The sequence below is a fragment of the Nesoenas mayeri genome, assembly GCF_963082525.1.
Source record: "Nesoenas mayeri genome assembly, chromosome: 10".
Classification (NCBI taxonomy): Eukaryota; Metazoa; Chordata; class Aves; order Columbiformes; family Columbidae; genus Nesoenas; species Nesoenas mayeri.
In genome coordinates, this window is record NC_137560.1 from 6,516,486 (window position 1) to 6,536,149 (window position 19,664).

The 19,664-nt window shown below is 40.5% G+C and overlaps 1 protein-coding gene across 2 annotated transcripts in view; it reads right to left on the reverse strand.

Annotated features, from left to right (window-relative positions):
- IPPK (inositol-pentakisphosphate 2-kinase) overlaps window positions 1-19,664 on the reverse strand; it is a gene marked incomplete at its 5' end in the record, with an annotated part of 31,307 nt that overhangs the window by 4,283 nt on the left and 7,360 nt on the right. The window contains 9 exons of one of the 2 annotated variants that reach the window (XM_080350428.1): window positions 93-243; window positions 1,335-1,614; window positions 2,606-2,678; window positions 3,095-3,153; window positions 3,762-3,851; window positions 4,257-4,378; window positions 6,595-6,661; window positions 7,410-7,505; window positions 12,725-12,772. In XM_080350428.1, coding sequence (XP_080206554.1) covers window positions 93-243; window positions 1,335-1,614; window positions 2,606-2,678; window positions 3,095-3,153; window positions 3,762-3,851; window positions 4,257-4,378; window positions 6,595-6,661; window positions 7,410-7,505; window positions 12,725-12,772 — 986 coding nt within the window. Of the gene's footprint in view, window positions 1-92; window positions 244-1,334; window positions 1,615-2,605; window positions 2,679-3,094; window positions 3,154-3,761; window positions 3,852-4,256; window positions 4,379-6,594; window positions 6,662-7,409; window positions 7,506-12,724; window positions 13,153-19,664 lie in introns of those variants that run through there. The other variant, XM_080350427.1, reaches the window with a different exon arrangement.

Below are 19,664 nucleotides of genomic sequence, written 5' to 3' on the forward strand. Positions count from 1 at the left end.
TCCAGCATATGCAATACCATGAAGGAACATCACAGAGCCAATCTTGTCTGCATAGTTATCAGAACTCAAAAGAAAAAGCCTCCAGGTCCTACCTCTCTTCAGGAAACTCCTCCAGGTACTGTTCAACTCTGCTGTACAGCGGATAGAGTCCTTCGATATCCAGCATGTCGAGCATCTGCGCCTGAAGGGCTTTATATAGGAGACAACCCCTCGGTAAGCCAGAGCTTTCCAATTTATGTTTACCTGGAAGAAAACGTATTTTCAGGTAAGGCAGAGGTGAGTGCTGTCTTTGCTCCATTTTGCTGTTACACAAGAGTTTGTTCACAAAGCAAATTCAAATACTCTAGCTGAGGGTGCGGGACGGGGAACTCCAAACCAAAACACTTCAGTTTCCAAACACTAATGCTCCAGGTGCAGGTACTTACCTGCACATTTAAACAGCACATATGTGACTGCAAAATTGAACACCTGGTACATACAACTCTACAAATTGCTCAGAAAAAAACCAAACAACATACCACAACTCAAACCCCACACACTTCCATTGCAATCTACTTGTTTGAGTCTACAAGAGAAATTTTTCATGAGTTTGAAGGCACCACAAATTCACTTTCAACAGCGTGAACTCTTGGCAAAAGTAATTTAGCATTTCAGATATTGGGCCTTTTTAATACAGTATAAACAGATTTGTATTTGCGCTCGTTCCTGTAAGACAGCTCTTTCTCCACACAATACAACAAAACCAACCAGCCATGAAAAACACCTTCCTCAAAAGAAACATGCTGTTTATAGCATTAGGATGACAACCAGCATCTTGAATAATCAGAGCTTTACAAAACTTATGCACCGAGGAATTAACACGATTTACAGTTCTCCAGCTCTCCCTTCCCACTTCTTTCCCTCCAGTATCCAAACCTTTCTCTCTAGAGCGGAGCAGGAGCCGCCCCTGGCCGGGAAGGGTGGGCAGGAGGAGCAGGGAGTCGACAAACAGGTGCTAAGTAACAAACCAACCAGACTTGATCACACGCAACACAAAAATTCCTCACTCATTTGAAATACTTACGATGGTTATCACCTCAAACTGGTATTTTCTTCCATTTTTTCTCTACCACATTCTGAATTTATTTTTATCCCTGTACAGGGCTAAAAGTGCTGACTACAGGGTCATATTAAAAACAGTTTACTAGCAGTTATGCAGCTCAGAACTCATTTCTGAAATGTCACCAAAATTCCACTGTTTCCATTCTCACATTGGTATTAAACAGCAAGTAAGAGGCAAAGATCTGAATTGTTATGTGATAATTACTGACAGCATTCAAGAAATTCTCTCTTACCATTTCTTACTAGCTCCTTATTAAAAGCACTTGCTTCACAGTAGCTTCTTCCTTGTGAAATGGGAACTGTCTTCATATCACCTGCCCTGCAGGCATCAGTACTACTTAGTAGCGTCATAGTTATAACATGGATTAGTTCTTTAATAATTGTCCTTGTACAGTGTGGGCCACTGACCAACCCGTTGGAAGGGAAAAAGAAAGGTTTTAGCTGATGAGCAAGTTCGTTCCAGTCAGAGACACAGTCCTGGTCATCTTTACAGCCATAAATTAGTTCCCCGTTCTGCAAATGAGAAAAGAAGATGATTTAGGCATTTCATGAAATCCCATTATTCATACTTAGTCAAAGTACAAGATTTAATGTTTTAAGACACATAGTACAGAAAAGCGTCTTAGTTTAACAGCCTACATACAAATACATGCATTCCCAATCTCTTACAAATTTGCCCTCTTAATTTTAATCAGATACCACAAGGAATAACAACTTTTGAGTTAGGACGAAAAAGCCCATTTAAATCAAGTGCTGCTTTCCCAACTTACTTAATCAACTGTAAGAAATAAGAATAATAAACATGAACTAATACTTGACACATTCTCCTATCACTTTTTTCTGAATGATGTTAATAGTGAAAAAGCACCATGTGAAACAACCTTCTTTTAAAAGCCAAATTTGAAAATGCAGAGGCATAAAAAAGGGACAGAAAAGGTGTGGCAGTTACCTGCACCAACAGAAACCACAGGACGGCTCATACAAGTTTAAGTAATTCAAACAGTTGGTTTAATACTGGAAATAAATTGTAAAGCATCCTATTTCCTATAATTGATTGGAAAATCTGCATAAGCCATCAGTTTCTGCTTTACACTTTTCCTACATTAATGCCATAGAAAAGGTAACTTTGTACTTCCTCAGCAAGATGTGCATGAATGCTGTAAAATAATTTTAAAAAATATTTGCAGCAACATGCAAAGTTCTCTGTCTTCTTCCTCCTGAAGAAGCTCAGAGCATTTAAAACCTTTGGCCACCTTTAAAAGTCCTTTTCTAGTAGTTGTTCTTTGGTGATTCTTTCAGACTAATTAGCTTGGTGAAATCATTACTTACCTGTCCTAATTTGAAATCTAACTAAGAACTTTCCCATCTTCTACTTTCAGTGGGGCCCCCTAATGATGGTGCTGATTAGGCAGGTTTGAAATGGGATTCTGACTGTTCAGATGCTTAAGTCAAATTATTAAAGAGTCAAGGCCAAAAAAGCAAGCAGAGAAATGTGACTCTTTACCTTAAATATTTTCAAGTTGTTCTGTGCCTCCTGTAATAAGCTCTTCAAAGCAAAGTGCATTCTCTGTTTATTTCTAGGGAAGAAAAAAATAAAATATTCTGTGATTTGGGGTTTTTTTTCACAGCCTTTAGATGTTCACACTCATGCCTGGAAGACGCTATGGAATCAGAACTGGGCACCTGAAGCGAACACACCCACAAAGCTGTTCCTCATGCTGAAGTCACTGCAAAGATAAAGTGACTATTTGCAACTAGAATTCAAATCTGAGGAAACAGCTCTTTGGTTTCATGTTATGGAGCTAAAGGCACTGGTACATTAAAAAGCAACTCTGGTTCCTGAAATGGGTGTAAAAAGGTACATAGCACCAGAAATACTGACTGTAAAAGTCAGACAAGCAGGCAGTGATTGATCATCAAAGTAATCTGAGAAAGAAAGCTGTAATGTGGAGTTTTTGGTAAAAACATAGAGTCAAGTCACACACTTCCTTACCCTGAGAAGAGATCCAAGGGGCAGTATTTACTTGGTCGCTTCCACTTTCCGTTCGCTACCTGTTGAAAACCCACACCACTGCTGTTAATCACTCTGGAATAACTACTCTCCGTTATTTTAATAGCTGGGTGTGTGGCACTAACATCTTGTCTTCAGAAGTCCTACGACATTTAAAACCCTTTGAACATACAATTCATGACTACTCAGCATCTTCCTCGTCACACTCAGCGCTCAAGTCACTCTGATTGCTCTCACAAATGGAAAGCATGGAGAAAGGTCACAGTAAATTGCAGTAAGGCACCGTTTCAGACACATAATGGACATTAGTCAAATGAGTTCCATGTGTGTTGCACGCTGTTGTAAGTTACAGAATGCCAGCGTGCCTTTGGTGAGCTGCCCTTGAAAGGAAATTTGACATCAGAGTTTACCCAATCAACAGCATTAACAGTCCTCAAAGACTGATCTTGCGTTTGTTTGCTTCCAGCTCCCACAGAACTTGTTCCATCTCTCACTAAACACTCACACCCAGCAACTCAGATGTGTATCCACCTACCATCTTTAATCACATCACAGGTTTAAGCAAGTTTCAACAGGAAAGCACGACTGGAATAGCAAATAAAGCACAGTACAGTCAGAGGAAAGCAGTATGACTGGAAAAAACGATTACCTTTAGATGCTGATGCATACAGTAACGACACACCTTGTGCTTTATCTCCTGTGAAACATGGCTGGAAAAAGGAATGAAGCCACACTTTGGCTAAAACAAACAAACAAACAAGATTATAAATGGTTTTTTTTTTTTAATATAAGAGCACACAACATGCAAATCTTTCCAGTTAAAGGAAACTTAAGAAAAAAAGTGAACATTCAGCATTTGAAAGCTTAATATATGTCACTGTGTACTATTCCTAATTATTTTAGAGAACAGAAATAAGGACGCACAAAACTGCAGTGGACATTAAAAAAGCCTGGTAATATCTGGGAATTTCCCAAGTTTCGAAAGATCAGGAATTGGAAGCGGAGGGGACATGTCATCCAATGGGTCACGGTGGAAGCCTGAGCTCTGCCTTACCCACTGCTGCACTCCTCCCAAACTGCCCTGCCCAGCACGTACTTGAAAATGCAAATAAAACCCCCAGCAGGATCTTCTGCCATTCGGTACCTTAATCTCTATGCAGAGGATTGGCCGGTGTTCCACGAAACGATAGGTCTGCAGCCGCGTCAGATTAGGAAGGCACATTGCGTAACCACTGAGAGTGTCCATATCTTTATCACAGCGAGACTCTGCGGAGAACAAAAACCAAAAATGAGGTGTGTGGATGTTTATCTTACACTGTAGTTATCTTGTTCACCAGGTGGGGGAGTGGGAACCAAGTTGGAAAGACCAGACACAGTTAGCAGCTTCAGCCAATTAAGCACTGGCATAAATTTGCCCTCCTCATTATCAACCTGTTTTCAGTTTCCTCAGAACTGTCCCAGGCACAGAGACGCCTCAAGAGCTGCTGCTTGCAGCTCCTCCCAAGAAGGTATCGCTGAGGGGCCTGGAAGGGCGAGGGAGCAGGTAGAGACTGACTGACTGCTGTGTCCAAACATGTGATCTCGTGGTTGTTTAGTGAAGCTGCACAAAGCACCATCTCTCGGCCAAAAGGAATCTGTGAAAACTGCCAGGAACACCATAATCTGTTCAGAAGTTCAGAAGAAAGTGTAGATGTAAACAGAACCTGCAAGTGGCTTCACTCAACTCTGTGAGTAGTCTGTGAGTAGCCTCTTCCTAGCCATGCCAGTGTTTATGTCAAAGTAATAAATAGGTGAAAAGGAAGACAAAAGGAAAAGTTTGTTTCCCCTCCCTCACAAGCTCGCAGCTTCAAACAAGAATTTCCACTGCTAAAACCACCCTGTTAAAAACAGCATTTAATATAGTCCAGATTAACAACCCTGAGAAGAAACAAAATAGCAAACAAACAAACAAACAAGTTTCAGACTAAGAGCCATTATGTAGATGAAGCATTTCAATACCCTCCCTGCACACACATCCTTTGGGACAGAGAAAGGTCTGCAAGATTTTAATTCAAATTTAACAAGAACATACACACACTCCCAAATTTTCAGGTATCTGTGTTATTAAAGAGACATACACAGTACGTATCTTCTCTTATAGTTTCCATTGCTAAGAAAAATATATTTCAGTTAAAAAAAACCACCTCAGAAACAGAAGGCTCATTAGGGATCAGCCTGCAATTACATGCATCCTTCACTAGGATGAGCGAGAAGAAACCTCCTTTCTCCAAGAAAATTCTGGGGTTTGTTTTCTTTTTCTGAACTCCAGCATATCCCTGTTCAGCTGAAAGCCACCTGCCACATCAGACAAACCCAGAAATCTGAGGTATTAGAGAAGCTGCTTTCTAAGTTAGAAAGGCTTATGTGAAAGGTAATATCAAAATAAATTCCTTCCTCAAGATTTAGAAAAAATATTCCTGTTAAAAGAGGAACAGTGAGATTTGCTGTTCTAAAGCAAGAAACACCACTTGGGCAGCTCCTCGCAATGTTTCTTTCTCTAAAGAAACCCCCAGGAGCTGCACACACAAAACATTTAAGAAATAAACTAAATTCTATCATTCACTTCTACCAGAGTATCATTGATTCTGTAACTTTTATTAGACGCTATTTACTTTCCTTGCTGGTTTCTGGCACTGTAGAACTGTTTCTCAAAAAGGTGAGGACAAGTCAGCAATAGAGAGCGTCCTGTGCTCAGTGTATGTAAATTAATTCAACTTTCCCTGGATCAAAGGCATCAAAATACTGGCTACAATACTTTTATTTAATACCACTTTTTTTTTCCAATGAACTTTCCCAAACAGAAGTTTCTGGCCGTTCTCAAGAACTGTTTGAACTGCGATAAACACATCAGGAAGGTCATCTTCTCTTTGCCCGCTGTGGAGCTTACAGCTCTCTGTACCTCTAGCCGTACAGGCAGAGCAGTGCACCGAGTGCTGCTGACTAAGAATGGTGACACCAAATTCTGTAGCTTCACTCGACACTGAACACGTCAGACATTGCCAAACCTCCAGTCTTGTTTCAAAAGGTTTCACAAGGCCGGCACACCCTGACCTCGCACACTTGTCGCCTTCAGCACCTCCGTCCATCCCAGGGGACCAGCAAAGCAAACGTGCACTTCAGCGACGACACGGACCCAGCACCAAACAATTATTTCAGGCCACATTTCCACCTCCCTCACTGTACTTTGTAAAAGACTTCACAGCAAGGTAAACACTCGCTCAAGAACTAACGCACACAGGCTCACAGAAGATCCCTCTCCCCAGTCTGATCAAACAAATATCAGGTGCAACTTTTAGTTCTAGAACACACCCATTTTTCCAGAACAAATTTTCAATGCGTCTTAATATTTAAAGAAGTTTCCTGGTATTCTGAGGTATGACGCGTTTTTACTTTACAATAAAGCACAATGCTTTACAGCTCGTTACGCTGTTCCTGGCACTTACCTGGCCTCTCTGGCTGAATTTTTAAACAGAGCTGTCTGACGAAGTCTAAAGGCAGTTGAATAATTTCCTATTAAAAAAAAGAAAACACATTTCAACATAAAAATTAATATCCAGTTGAGGGGGGGGGTCTTAAAATGGAATACTGAAGTGCAGAGGATACTAACGACAGTATACTAAACTATACCATCAGTAGCTTCTCCCTCTGATAAACCATCTATATGAAAACCTGTGCCTGCGATCACATGTAAAACTTCACTATGGAAACCAGAAACTAATTTAAATAAATGCACAAGAAAGAGTATTTTCAGTGCAAGTTTAATGTACAGGAAGGAACTTGCATCATTTTGTCCTTTTCGCAAATGGAAGAGTCCCATTTCATCCCGTCCCACATCCCACCCTCCCAAGGCAGAACCGTTTATCTCGGCTCGCAGGAGAAGGTGGAACTTTCCACTCAGGTACATGAATCTGGGTGAACTACACCTGGTTGCCAGCACGGCAAGGAAAAAGGAGACCTCTGACTGCACAGAAACCCGGACAATTCACACAAACCAGGTTTCTCCCCTTGTTTCGCAGTTAGTCTCAAAATCTCTCACCTTATGCAGGGCAAAGAAATGACTCAAACCACAAAGTACAATCCAATCACCTCACCAACACAGAGCAGGATCTCTGCTCTGATCCAAATGCTTCCTGTGCGTGTATCTTACTTGGGAGTATCTACAAACCCTATTAATTCCTTTTACTGGCATTCAGTGTTCCCCAACGCTCTTCAGTGTTTACAGTGCATAAGCCATTTACAGCAAGAATAAAACAGTTACCCCATGGTGAACGTAGTTCTCCCCGAAGAACTGCTTCATGACATGTTTTCCAAAGTCTACAATGTTTTGCAGGTGATGTAGTATTTCCTCTGAAGTCTGGAAGACAGAAACGTGGCAATTTAACTACGAAATAATGATGATAAGTAACACTCAAGAATACATACACATGCCAGTCAGTGGCTTAGCAAAGTAGCTCAATTGCTCTGCTGAGTTTGGTAGGTCAGTGCATGTTGGAATTAAGGAAACACATGAAACGTGCTACATCTGTTTCTGCGCTGCTGGGGCTGGGATAACCAGGAAAATCGTCAGGAGGGATGGTTCTTCTTCAGTTTCAGGGGGAAAAGGACAGAGAAAATTAAAAAGGTGGGAGAGAGGGAGATTACTCAAGATCTACTCTGTCTTTGACCATTATTCTTCAAATAGTTCCCAAAACTGCAATAGTCAAAAGAGACACACAGCATGCCTTCTTACCAATGGGTGATGTGCAGGAGGGGCTTTGAGTGTTAGAAAATGCATCACCTGGAGATTTGGAAGAGAATGGCCACAAAGAGTGAGCCCCATGACAAACTTCTGCATCAACAGGTACAGAATTTGCCAAATCCAGCCCCAAACAATGAAAAACCTTACTATAATGTCATCTTCCATAAATTTTATATTACATGTCTACAAGGAAACACAAAAGTTCTACAAGACAGAAATGCCAAGCTAGATAGAAATGAAGCTGAACGAGCACTGGGAGCAGGACAGCGATGTTAGCAGAGCAGCTTTACAACATACCTGTTCCCAGCACTCCAGTACTCTGGGTCTCTGTGCTGTATTTTATTACTACAATCTCCAAGTCCTGTGTCTTTTTGTAACGCAAAGCTTTCCTGGAACAGCACTACTTTGCCTACCACTGCACACCATAAAGCGCTGGACCATATAGAGATCTACTCTTGGGATTAAGTAACAGTGGAGGAAGAGAAAGTGCAACACTCGTGTCCAAGTTAGAAAACTGGAGAAGAAAAACAACACAAGTGGGAGAAATAAAAAGTAGACAGGGCAGAGTAAGAGAAAATAAAATGCTAGGAAGACAACACTCACACAATGACAAAGTCTAGAGAAAGGAGAAAAGACCACACCCAACACAAATTAAACACATTTCTAGGTAAAAGGAGAATGTCACTAACCAAGCACTCTTACTAACTTTGTTTTATAATACCATCATAATAGGTAGACTTTTTTTTTCCACCCGTAAGGCTTTCTTACGTAACAAACTTACACAAGTTGTGTAGACTAAGCAAGATAAGTTTGTTCCTGTAGCACAGGTCTGCTAAGACCAGGTACCAAGTTTAATAGTCTTCCTCTAGCGAGATGCATTTTCCAGACAGCGGCAGTAATACACAATGCTGCAATGTGCAACAATGGTTTACAGAAGGAAAAGTCACTCCAGTAACATGGGTGACTACACTCTTCAATAACACACTGTGCTACACACCAGCATTCAGTGCGCAGAGCACTAACCAAAAACACCAAATTCCTTTGGAGCAAGCAGGAAAAACAATTTTTCCAAAGCACTTAGCACTTCCACGTCTCTATAAAGGCCAGGACAGCACTTATTCTTTAACATGCTTGGCATATGGTACCCAGAGTCATTTCTCAGAACAGCTCTCCCTGAATCCTTTTAAGGGAGTCTAAAGAAGTTCAGAGTCTCTTCACAACAGACCATCTTCTGCTGCTTCAGTCTCCGAACAAAACACACACTATAATGCCTGAATAACTTTCTCAGTTGCAGTCATTTGGTCTGAGAAGTGTATTTAAGAAAAAATAATTAATAGGCAACAAGATGCGTGAGCAGGCCACCCACACCGGTATGCAAAAGGGCATTTTACAGCAGTTTTGGTCAATCTGCACTTCCCAGGAAGGCCAATGCCCCTGTCACGGGCACTGAACACCCCGAGGTCCAGCAGCGAGGACCAGCCCGAGCTCCGTCACCCTCCGGCCCAGGGGGAAATGGGGAACCCCGCTCTGCACCCTCTGAGCAGGCTCCATACACACTGCACCCACCTGCCCTTGTGCTTCAGTTGTCCTGGGATGGGGAAGGAAATGTTGCTTTGCAGAGGGAAAACTCCCCAACCATTTAAAACATCAATAATTATAGTATCTTCCTCACCCGACGAGGGGGGAACTGGCAATTCTGAGCACATACTATGGTGAAAATTTCAATTTATATACAGATTTCTGCCCTTTTAATGACAGTATATGCCTTTAAATTACACAAATTCTGAATGGTGAGAAGGAATGTTGCATCATCTCATACAGCAACAGAAATCACAGCTAATTCCCAATTACAGATTATTCTGACCTTGTTTGCTGATGCACACAGTACCCACAGGCTTTTTTTTTTTTAACATACATATATATATATACACACACACATATTGGGAAATGAGCATTTCAGAAAAATCGGGACATTCTGTGCTGCTACTACAAGGAAAGACTCATCAGTTAAAAAGATCAACCCAACTTTAAAATTACAACTCAAGCTTATGACACCTGCTCACCTCCTTTTAAGAGCAAGTGTATTTGATAGACTCTACACAAGAAACAAAAAGTAGCTAACAGGCTACTGGAGCATCACCTTTCAACATTAAAAAACAGTAAGAAAAAAACCTTTTGAAGGACCCATCATTACTGCCAGTTCATTCAGCAAAACACTAAAATTCATCAATTAGGTTCTACACAATAAAAAGGCAAAAAATTCATTCATACAGAAGACTCGTATATTAAATAGGCAACATGCAATTAAAATCATTCTGCAAGTCCTGACACTTTCTACTCAAGAAGTCCAAGCCACAGACTGGCATTATCAAGTATTTTTCAATAAAACACTGAATTGTAACAGTAAGATTACAATTTGCAATAACACCACCTCATTTAACCACTGGTCCCAAATCCATAACCAAATGCTATAAATGCAAAGCGGTGTCCAGACTTCCTTTTCCAAAGGAGTTAACAGAAAAGACTGAGACGCATTTGTCCACATCTGAATTTCACTATGGACGTTACTAGAAAATATTTTGCTTCAACTGGTTCTTTCAGATCTGTTTACACTGGATGAGCTACAATGTCATGCACAGGTATATAACACTTTACATCCTAGTTCATCTTGCACTGGTCAGGAATAGAAATTACACCTAAAAACATTCTCTGCTGTCCAGCTGTAACATTGCTACGTCCAAGTTTGTCCCAAAACTCTGATTCTCCAAGACTTGTTTACAGATATGAAGATAAAATATTGTCTTCCATTATTCTCCAAGAAAACCTGATCCTTAAATTCAATCACCAGAATAATTAAATATATTCAAATTACATAATCTTCTATTTAGAGAGCAAAGCCTAAAGGAATTGCATATCACAATGTCCACACAATCACAGCACAAAGCAAACGCAGAATGCTGGAGCTGCTGCTGTTTAAAGCTCAGCTGCTGTCTGCACCCACAAACAGCCGTCTTGCTGCTACAGCGGTACGAAGAGACGCGTGTCTGTCCGGGGCAATTCTCAATGCAAGTCTGGGTAACGGTTTTTAAAAAACAAACGCTTGGTGTTTCAACAGCCACAGCCCGCAGGAATGCCTACTGCCGTCACTCTCTCTGCTTGGTTGGATTCTGAGCAATTTTACTAATCTGATTATGCAGGGAAGAAAAACATTCAAGAACCTGAGCAGCATTCAGATAGCAGCAGAATACCAGGCCCAGGAGATTTTTTTCTTCTGTTTTGCTATCCCAATCCAAAAACCCATATGCACGCCAAAGCAGCCGACAGAAGTGTTATCAGTGCAATGCTGCGGTGGGTGACTGTGAAAAGTCACTTCTTGGCTTCCTTTGAGACTTCATCATACTTTGCCGATTTTTAAAAATAATTACTATGCAACCATCTCCTCGGACTTAAAAAAAAAACAACAAAAAAACAACAAAACAAAACGCAAAAGTAGCTACTCAGTGTTTTGTTTTCTTAAACAAATGGCAGTAGACTTTAACTTGTGGTCGAATACTCTCCTGCTATATTAGAAAAAGAGACAGGCACCGTTTTGCTTTCTTCCAGTCCACTGGGTTCTTCGCTGTTCTCATAAAAACTCTAAACATCATTATCTTGGACTACTACAGAAGCACAGGAAACATTTTTGAAATCCTGCCACTACAAGCAGGTCAAAAACTTACTTGAATCACACTTTAGTTTCACCAGACTTTTTTTCAAGTACAATTGTAGCAGAAAGGCCATCAAATAACTTGTACATACACTGTGTTCATGGGTTTTATCTTCCCTGCTTTCCTCTGCTCTACTTTAGAAATTCTATCCCTTGTTAAACAGGGGACATTTCATCACGCATTTCATGTTCATCTTCCTGATTTCAAGCAAAACTCCCTTCCTATACATTTACTTTACATCCATCCTTTTTTCTTTCTTCTTACAATTAAGCCTTTCCCCCAGCTCTCAGCATAGCCATAATGCTTTTTGTATTTCCTTCTGCTCAGACCCTTACAAAGCTGCAGCTCAGAAGCTGCACCCCCGCTCTCTCAGGTAAAACACCCCGACAACCACGCACCAGGTTGAGGAAATGACAGAATTTGAACCTCCGGCCTCTTGTGCTCTTTTTTCCTCTTGTAGCACTGTGCTGACACTGCACTTTTACCCTCCACCTTTGATTCTTGATCATTTTTTATTTCTGTTAAACAAATCTAAGGTAACTCACTTCTTTTCTTTCTTGAGCACAAAATCCTTCTGACACAGTCCAGGAAATGGGTAAACTGTGTCCCACCATGTTCTTTTTGCAACAGACACTAAAATATCTCTCTGACGAAGGCTAGTCTGTAAATATTTCATGTCTTTCTCCAAATTCAATGTTTTTTAGCTACTGAACAGGTAGTCAACAGCAGACCTTCCCCATGACCCCAGTCCTGTTCTGCTGCTCTTCTGTCCCGCCTGGCAGCGGCCGGTACAACTGTCATTTCCTCCTCAGCATCATCACATTCCTTACATGGATACACAACGTTAACACCTTCCCCGATGCCACGGCCACCCCTTCAGACAGCCGCACCTTCTACACATGGCAGTCTGACCTGCACAAAGGTCTGGGTACTGGCAGCCACATCACCTTAGTTACACAAGGAGACCTCAAATTTCCTCTTGGTGCCAGAATGTCTGTAACAGGCACATTTCACAACATCGCCTTATTCTTAGTCCTATCACAATTCTTTCATGGGTTTCCTGTTTCTCTTCAGACTAGTTAGTAGCTTACCTGGGGGCTTTTATTAACAGCACATGTTGAATCTTACCTTATTCTGGTTTGGGGGGAACTTCAAAAACCGCAGCACCACGCAGCGCTGAGGAAAGATAGGAAACAATACAGTTTCATTAGCATTTAAGTACATCATAATTTCTGAACAGCACAATTGTATGACTCCCCAATCTACCTCATCTGAGAAATTAAGGAAGAAAAAGAAAAAAAAAGACAAAATAACCATTATAGATGGATCTCACTCAACTTGAAATCAAATACATCAATATCTGTTCCCAGATTTGCCATCACTTAAACAAGGCAGCCACTCTGCGCTGCCAGTCACCAAGTGTAACAGGGGAAATAATCCCCTAAATTACAACACTGCTCTGAAAATCTGCTAAAACACAGTATCAAACAAATAAACCAAAAAGCACCCTAACATTTTGGCACCAAAGGTCTTTGGGAAAAAAAAATAATGCAAGACCCACTTAGATATCAACTTACAGTATCAGCACAGCATTACAAAATATTAATGAGACAGCAGCTAACAGCAGTAGCTGCACAACTCTAATTATAAACACTACAAACTGGTACTTATAAACTTCCAAAACATAAACACATCACACAAGGACAAATATTTTACCAAACCAAAACAAACAAACCCACACTAATTTTTGACAATTTTACAATTTCTATTTTTTTAACAATTAAAAAACCTTTTTATTTTCAAACTACACAAATTCTAAAAACAACTTTAGTCTTTATGAGTTCAGATAAAAATAATTTATAGATGTCCTAAGTAAATTAAGCCTTTGTCCTTAAGCCTATTAAGAGAGTGTCTTCCATCACAGAAGTCACCTGAAGTATCTTTCAATAAAATGTTGCTGAAATTAACCATTACACTTGTTAAATAGACTTTTTATATTAAAATCAAATTTTGACATGGTCTTAAGGAACCTGCAGCCTTACTAGACAAGACAACACATCACTCTGACTCAGATTAGTCAGCCTAAGTATCTGATCCTCAAGACATTTACTCCCACTGGTGTACTTCAGCCTGTCCAGATAAGAGGTGGATAAAAACAACTGGACACCAGAGCAGGCAGAGTTACCTCTTAGTGTCTCCATGTGTACCTTTCCTAGATACACCAACAAGGACTACACTCCATTTAAAGCACTCCCAAAAGAGTATTAACACTCAGGTTCCCTGGCAAAGATAATGCAGACAAAATGTCATAGTCACACTTCAAGTTGATGGAATCTAAGCCTTTTCTCTATGAAGTGACTTGCCATTAAAAAACCTCCCATAGCACGAAGCACCAGATAAATTCTGCATTTCAGGGCTGAAAGCTGTCTCTGGACAGTGCTGAGTGGGAGAGCCCTGCAGTTATCTTTATTACTAACTTGTAGGGAAAGAGCAGGAAGAGCAAAGCAAAACAGAAGACAACGCGTAATCCAAAATACTAACAAACCAAGATGCAGATTCAGACATGACCAGTGAAACCTAGGAACAGCCCCTTCAATATCTAAAATGTCTCAAGCCAGCACGATCTCATAGTTCACCCACCCACATCTGGAAAACACTCTCAGGTAAAAGGTTAATTTGCTGAATTTTGATTAAACTTGTCCTGCAAGATCTAAACAGCATGAGTATTACAGCAACATCAATTGAACACTCATAATCACCTGGATTTGATAAGATTGCTGGGTGTTCTCCCATTACACATGGATAACGAGCCTGTACGCCCTGGTTATGCAGTATGTTATTTCCACAGTGTTTGAACTCTTTGGATCCCCCAGTTTAAACATTCATAAACAAGTAGATAAGCAATGGAGTGATCTGATCACTTCTAATCAATTCACTACCTCGATTCTGTAATATTTCAAGGGGCTTGTAGATATTTATCTATTAATCAGTTGTCAGCCAACAAGCTTCCAACAACTGCTCTTGAAAATCCGATTGCTCCTACAATACTCACTAAAATATTTGCTCATTACCAGGTCAATCCTGAAGAGGCATGCTGGGATAAAATGACCAAAACTATTTATGGCAGAAGAACACCCTGCTTTTCTAAAGATGTCAAACAAAACTTTCCATCACAGATGCACTTCAACCAGCCAGCCTGCACTGTGCCTTAGTAAAGCTATTAGACGACCTGAGTAAAAAATAAAACAAACCACTTTCTTCTTTTTTGAGGGGGCAAGTTTTCAGCTAGATTCATCCCTTTGTGCAAGTGAACTGTTGCACAAATACACTGCCACAGTACAAAGGTCAACCCATCAGATATCAAACACGTCAACTGCTGCCTAAGAATTATTGCCTCTGAAAATATTGGTCCATGTTTTCCATGCTATTGCATTACCAACTCACTTGACTGATTCTTTACTTGGAAATATGGTGGGTGGTTGTTGCCATGAGGTTTTTTGTCAGTTATCTTAAATGCCTTAGATTTGTTTATATTTACAGATTTAACATCAAAGATGTAACATGCTTATCTGCATGCAAAATAATGGCACAAATCCAGAAGAGAACAGATTTCTAAAGAGGTTGTCACTACTCCTTAGCACTTTGGGAATCAAATCAACTAGATCCTAATGCTCGCTAAATGTCATTCTCTACATGTACCTCTGTAAGCCCTTCCACTGCTTAGCACCAGTTCCATCGACCCACTATCACCCAAGTGTTTAGTTTATTGGATAATAGTCACATACACACAAAAATATGGGAAAAAAACACAAACACACACACGCATACAAAACAACAGGCTGCAAAATCAAGTAGATTAAAAAAAGAAATAATGCATGGAGTTAAGCAAATGTAACACATGAAACATTAAGAGTCTTTACCCCTTTTACATCTCTGGATGAAGCAAGACAAGCTAGAAAAACACTGAATTCAAAATAATTCTGTCTACCATTTTTTAAAATCCTGCAGCCCTTTCTCTGCAAGTATGTTCAATATCCAGTTAGTGATAAAAGACTGAACAAAAAAAAAAAGCCAACAGAACATCAAACATGACTGCTCTTACTCTCCAAATAAAGAATTAAAGTGCGACTCTCACATGAGAGTACAGCGGTTTGAGAACAAACGACATTCTTACTGGCATCCAGGACCATACCAGGGCTCCAACAAAAACCATTTCCATTTGTTACACAAAACTCAAATGATAGCAACAAGGACACAGAAACTCATGTCTGTCAAAACACATCCACAGTCACTGGGTTGCCAGACAATGCCACCAGGAGCCTGCATTCTGGAGGAGCTCTCACTAACTTGCTTACGCCACAGCATTGCGAGAGTCCAGCCTTAAGCTTAAGGTCCCACCAAGAAAGGCAAACACTTCTTTAGCCCCTTGTCATGAAACTATTGTTTGAGTTAAATCACAGCTGGAAGTTACTAGCTGCCAATGAGACAAGAAGCTGTGGGAGGGGCTGCAAAAATATACTCAAAGACGTCACTGGCATCACAGAGACACACAGACGTGTACACACAACTCTCATCCTAAAGTATCTTGTGAAAAGTAGTTTGCTGGTCTTAGGCTCCAAGAAGTTTATCTGCAAGAATTTTTTCTTCTCCAAAGCAATTACTACAACTATTATTTTGATCTTACCCAGTGAAATCCAAAACCAAAGTAACCCTTGGCAGTTAGGCCAAAATATGACTGGCATAAATCCAGGTACTTTGGATTACGCAGTAGCATTATGAAACAAGGATAAAAGCTTACGTTTATATCCTTACAGCTTGATGTTTGATATTGGCCTTCTATTTTTCCAAAATGTCTTCTAAGCTTCATTGCCATAAGATAAAGCTACCATGCAGGCCTCCTGAACTGCAGAGTTTTCAGAAGTTAAACACAATTGGGGCAAATCTATTATCTGGATACTCCCCTTTAGAGAAAAACCTTATTTGCATCGCTGAGGTTTTCTCAGGTTTCCATCTCTTGCTACATTATTAACAAAATCTGTGTAAGGACTTGGGCCAGTGAAAGAAGTAAAACAAGTTCAAGTGCTAGTAAAATTGTTTAAAGTACAGAAAGATGGGTATTTTCCTTCTGCTGTTACCACCTCAGCTCACATGATTTTAAAATAACCTTCTGTATGAAAATATGAAGAATTAGCCTGTCCAAACACAAAGCCTGGGAAACATCACTTTGGCTTCTGCTTTTCCAAATGAGCAGGTTCACGTCATTTGTTATTACTCTATTATTATTCTAAATAACATGTGTTAAGTGTTTTTGTCTAGAGGCAAAGTGTAACTCTTAACATCCGCTTCTGCAACTTCCCAGTATAACTAGAAAAGATTTTTATCTAGATGATTACCAACTCGTGTTCATCTTTGCAAGACATACTGGTAGAAACCAAGGCACTTTGGGAAGCAACTTCTTAAGTCCCAAAAGGAAATCCATCCCTCTTCACACCCCTCTCATCTCCCTCACTCTACACTGTCTATGAAATTGTGGTATCTGAAAACCCACCGGTATTTTTGCAAGCACTATATGCAATTTTACACCGCAAAATTACCTACCTTTCTACTGCACTCTGCTGTCCATACATTTATTTTGAAAAGACACGTGATACACAAGCAGAAGAAGAAAACCCATATTTGTTTTAAAGTTGTCTATATAATAGTCATGAGCTTCCAATCATAAACATGAAAGAAAACACTCACAAAAACTGGTAACAAATCATTCCCTACAATTATTACTATACTATTTGTTGCAACCAATTACACATGCCACCACCAACTACTACCAAGTCAGCTACTTTTAGAGAGAATGGTGCCTGAAAAAGCTCTTGAGCTTCTTCATACAGTAAAAATTGGTTGTTTAATTCAGTCTTTTGCTGAACCTAAAGAGCTATCAAAAACTTGCAAACACAGCGCCAGGTATTCCAGACCTGCTACCACCATGGGAGCGATTCTACACAACCTCATCGTAGTGGACTCACGACAGTGTAGAGCAATGACACCTACCAAAAGTGCATTCTATCTAAATTTCAACCAAAGGGAGGGAGATGGATTAAATTACACCAAATTGCTATTCAAGCCCTATTGGAACATAGTGATATGCAAATAATAATGAATGACAGTTTCAATGGTACTAAACACAAACTACAGAATTATTTTGCCTTTATTAAGCTATTTCTGCAGTAGCACATTGGAGCTGCACACAGTATATGCCAACTAAAAAAATTATTCTGACATTTCTTACTCCAAATTTACATTCCACGACCCCTTCAATTCCAATTCTAGCTTGAGGGATTTAAACAGAAAATGGTGGGTTTCAGTTCAGAAAATGCAGTTTCCAGGAAGGAGGCAAATGGACAAACAGGTGTCATCTTCACACCTCAGAAAAGGCAGCTGCACAGAGGAGAGTTCCCTCTCCCGAGACCAAATAAAACCCAGTAAAAACATACCCACTACACTGCCCTGGCACTTCAATCAAAGCTTACCTGTACAATACCCAACACAAGACGTTTTTAAAGGTCCCCTCATCCAAAGTGTCAGCCTGCTGGGCACCGTGGAGGGATGTGGGAGATTAAAACAAACTAAGCACTGGAAAATTCTGCAGCTTTTGAATGAAGTACACATAGTTATATTGTACACAAGTGTTGTTTTCCAACTCAGTTTTCTTCTGTGTAAGGTGGGTAAGATCACACAAAACAAAGTGAGGAAAGCTACATTTCCTGCCAGTATGGAGGAAGTTTAGCAATTGCTCAAAGTGCAACAAAGCATTCAAAAATCAGAACAATGCTCTTTTATTTAGCACCAGAGTCCCTTAAGAACAATCTTTTTATTTCTTTACATGAATAAAGAATTCCTGGCATAGCACCTGGCTTGACACCATTCAATATGTTAAACCATTATTTGGAAGCAAACACCACCAGGATACTTGTTTTCTTCGCACAGAGCTCACCGCTTACATCAGACTCCAGGTACTCACTCCACTTTTCTTCCTGCTGGGTTACAGTGTAGACTCCCATGACAGTTAGGCACTAACTCAGCTTTCATTTTATAGCTAAGCTTCGTATAACCTTATAATATGAAGATGGTACCAATTCCAAGACTGCAGTAGCCATGAGGAAGAAGGAAGTGTTTGTCCTTCAGCTAAGCCACCTAATCACAGTAGCTGAAATGATATCAAGCAATACACCCATGGGTGCTGAGTGGAAACATACCAGAGGGAGAACAGAATGAATAAACCTATTGACGCTGGGCCCTCAGCACACATTACTGCAGTCTGAGTGACACAGCAGATGCCCTTGACACCTGAGCTGTTAAAAACAAGCAGGAAAAAACCTGGTCCTTAACATTTAATAGGTATCCAGTATGTCATCCCTCTGTCAAACAGGTGAGTTACACCAACAGGAACATGAACACATGCGCTGAGCTTCCTTCCTTTAAACCCTAAACCCTCGTCTATCAGGAACAGACACCTTCCAGCACGACTCTGCATCGGCAGCTGCTGTTATGCTGGGGAAACAAGGCGTTTCAGGAAAATGTTAATAGGGAGGGAAGGAAATAAGAAGTTGAAACAGTAAAAGGGATTAGAATGAAGTGATAAAATACAGTTAGGACAATTAGTAATTCCAAGCATCCTGAACACCTCAGCAAGAAGAAACCTAAGCAGGTCTTGGGCAACAGATCAATTGAATGCAGTGTCCGTGCTCCTTCCTGAGCAAAACCAGGTCAGAACGCGGTTATTGCATATCTCAGAAGTAATACACTGAGGCAAAGAAAACACCCTGAGCACTGGCAGGGCTGGCAGAGAGGAAAGAACTGAAGGAGTGAATAACACAGACTATGAGACTGACCCCTCCTATGTGCTCATGGGTCAGCCAAGTTCCTTCCACCGAAGCAGCCAACCCACCGCTGCTGAGACGGAGGGCAGACACCTGTGCAGCACAGAAAGAAAAATGTAGCCTTATGAACTCCACCACCACCAAACCATTCACCAAACAGACAAGAAAATGGTTTTACATAACACCTTGATCTA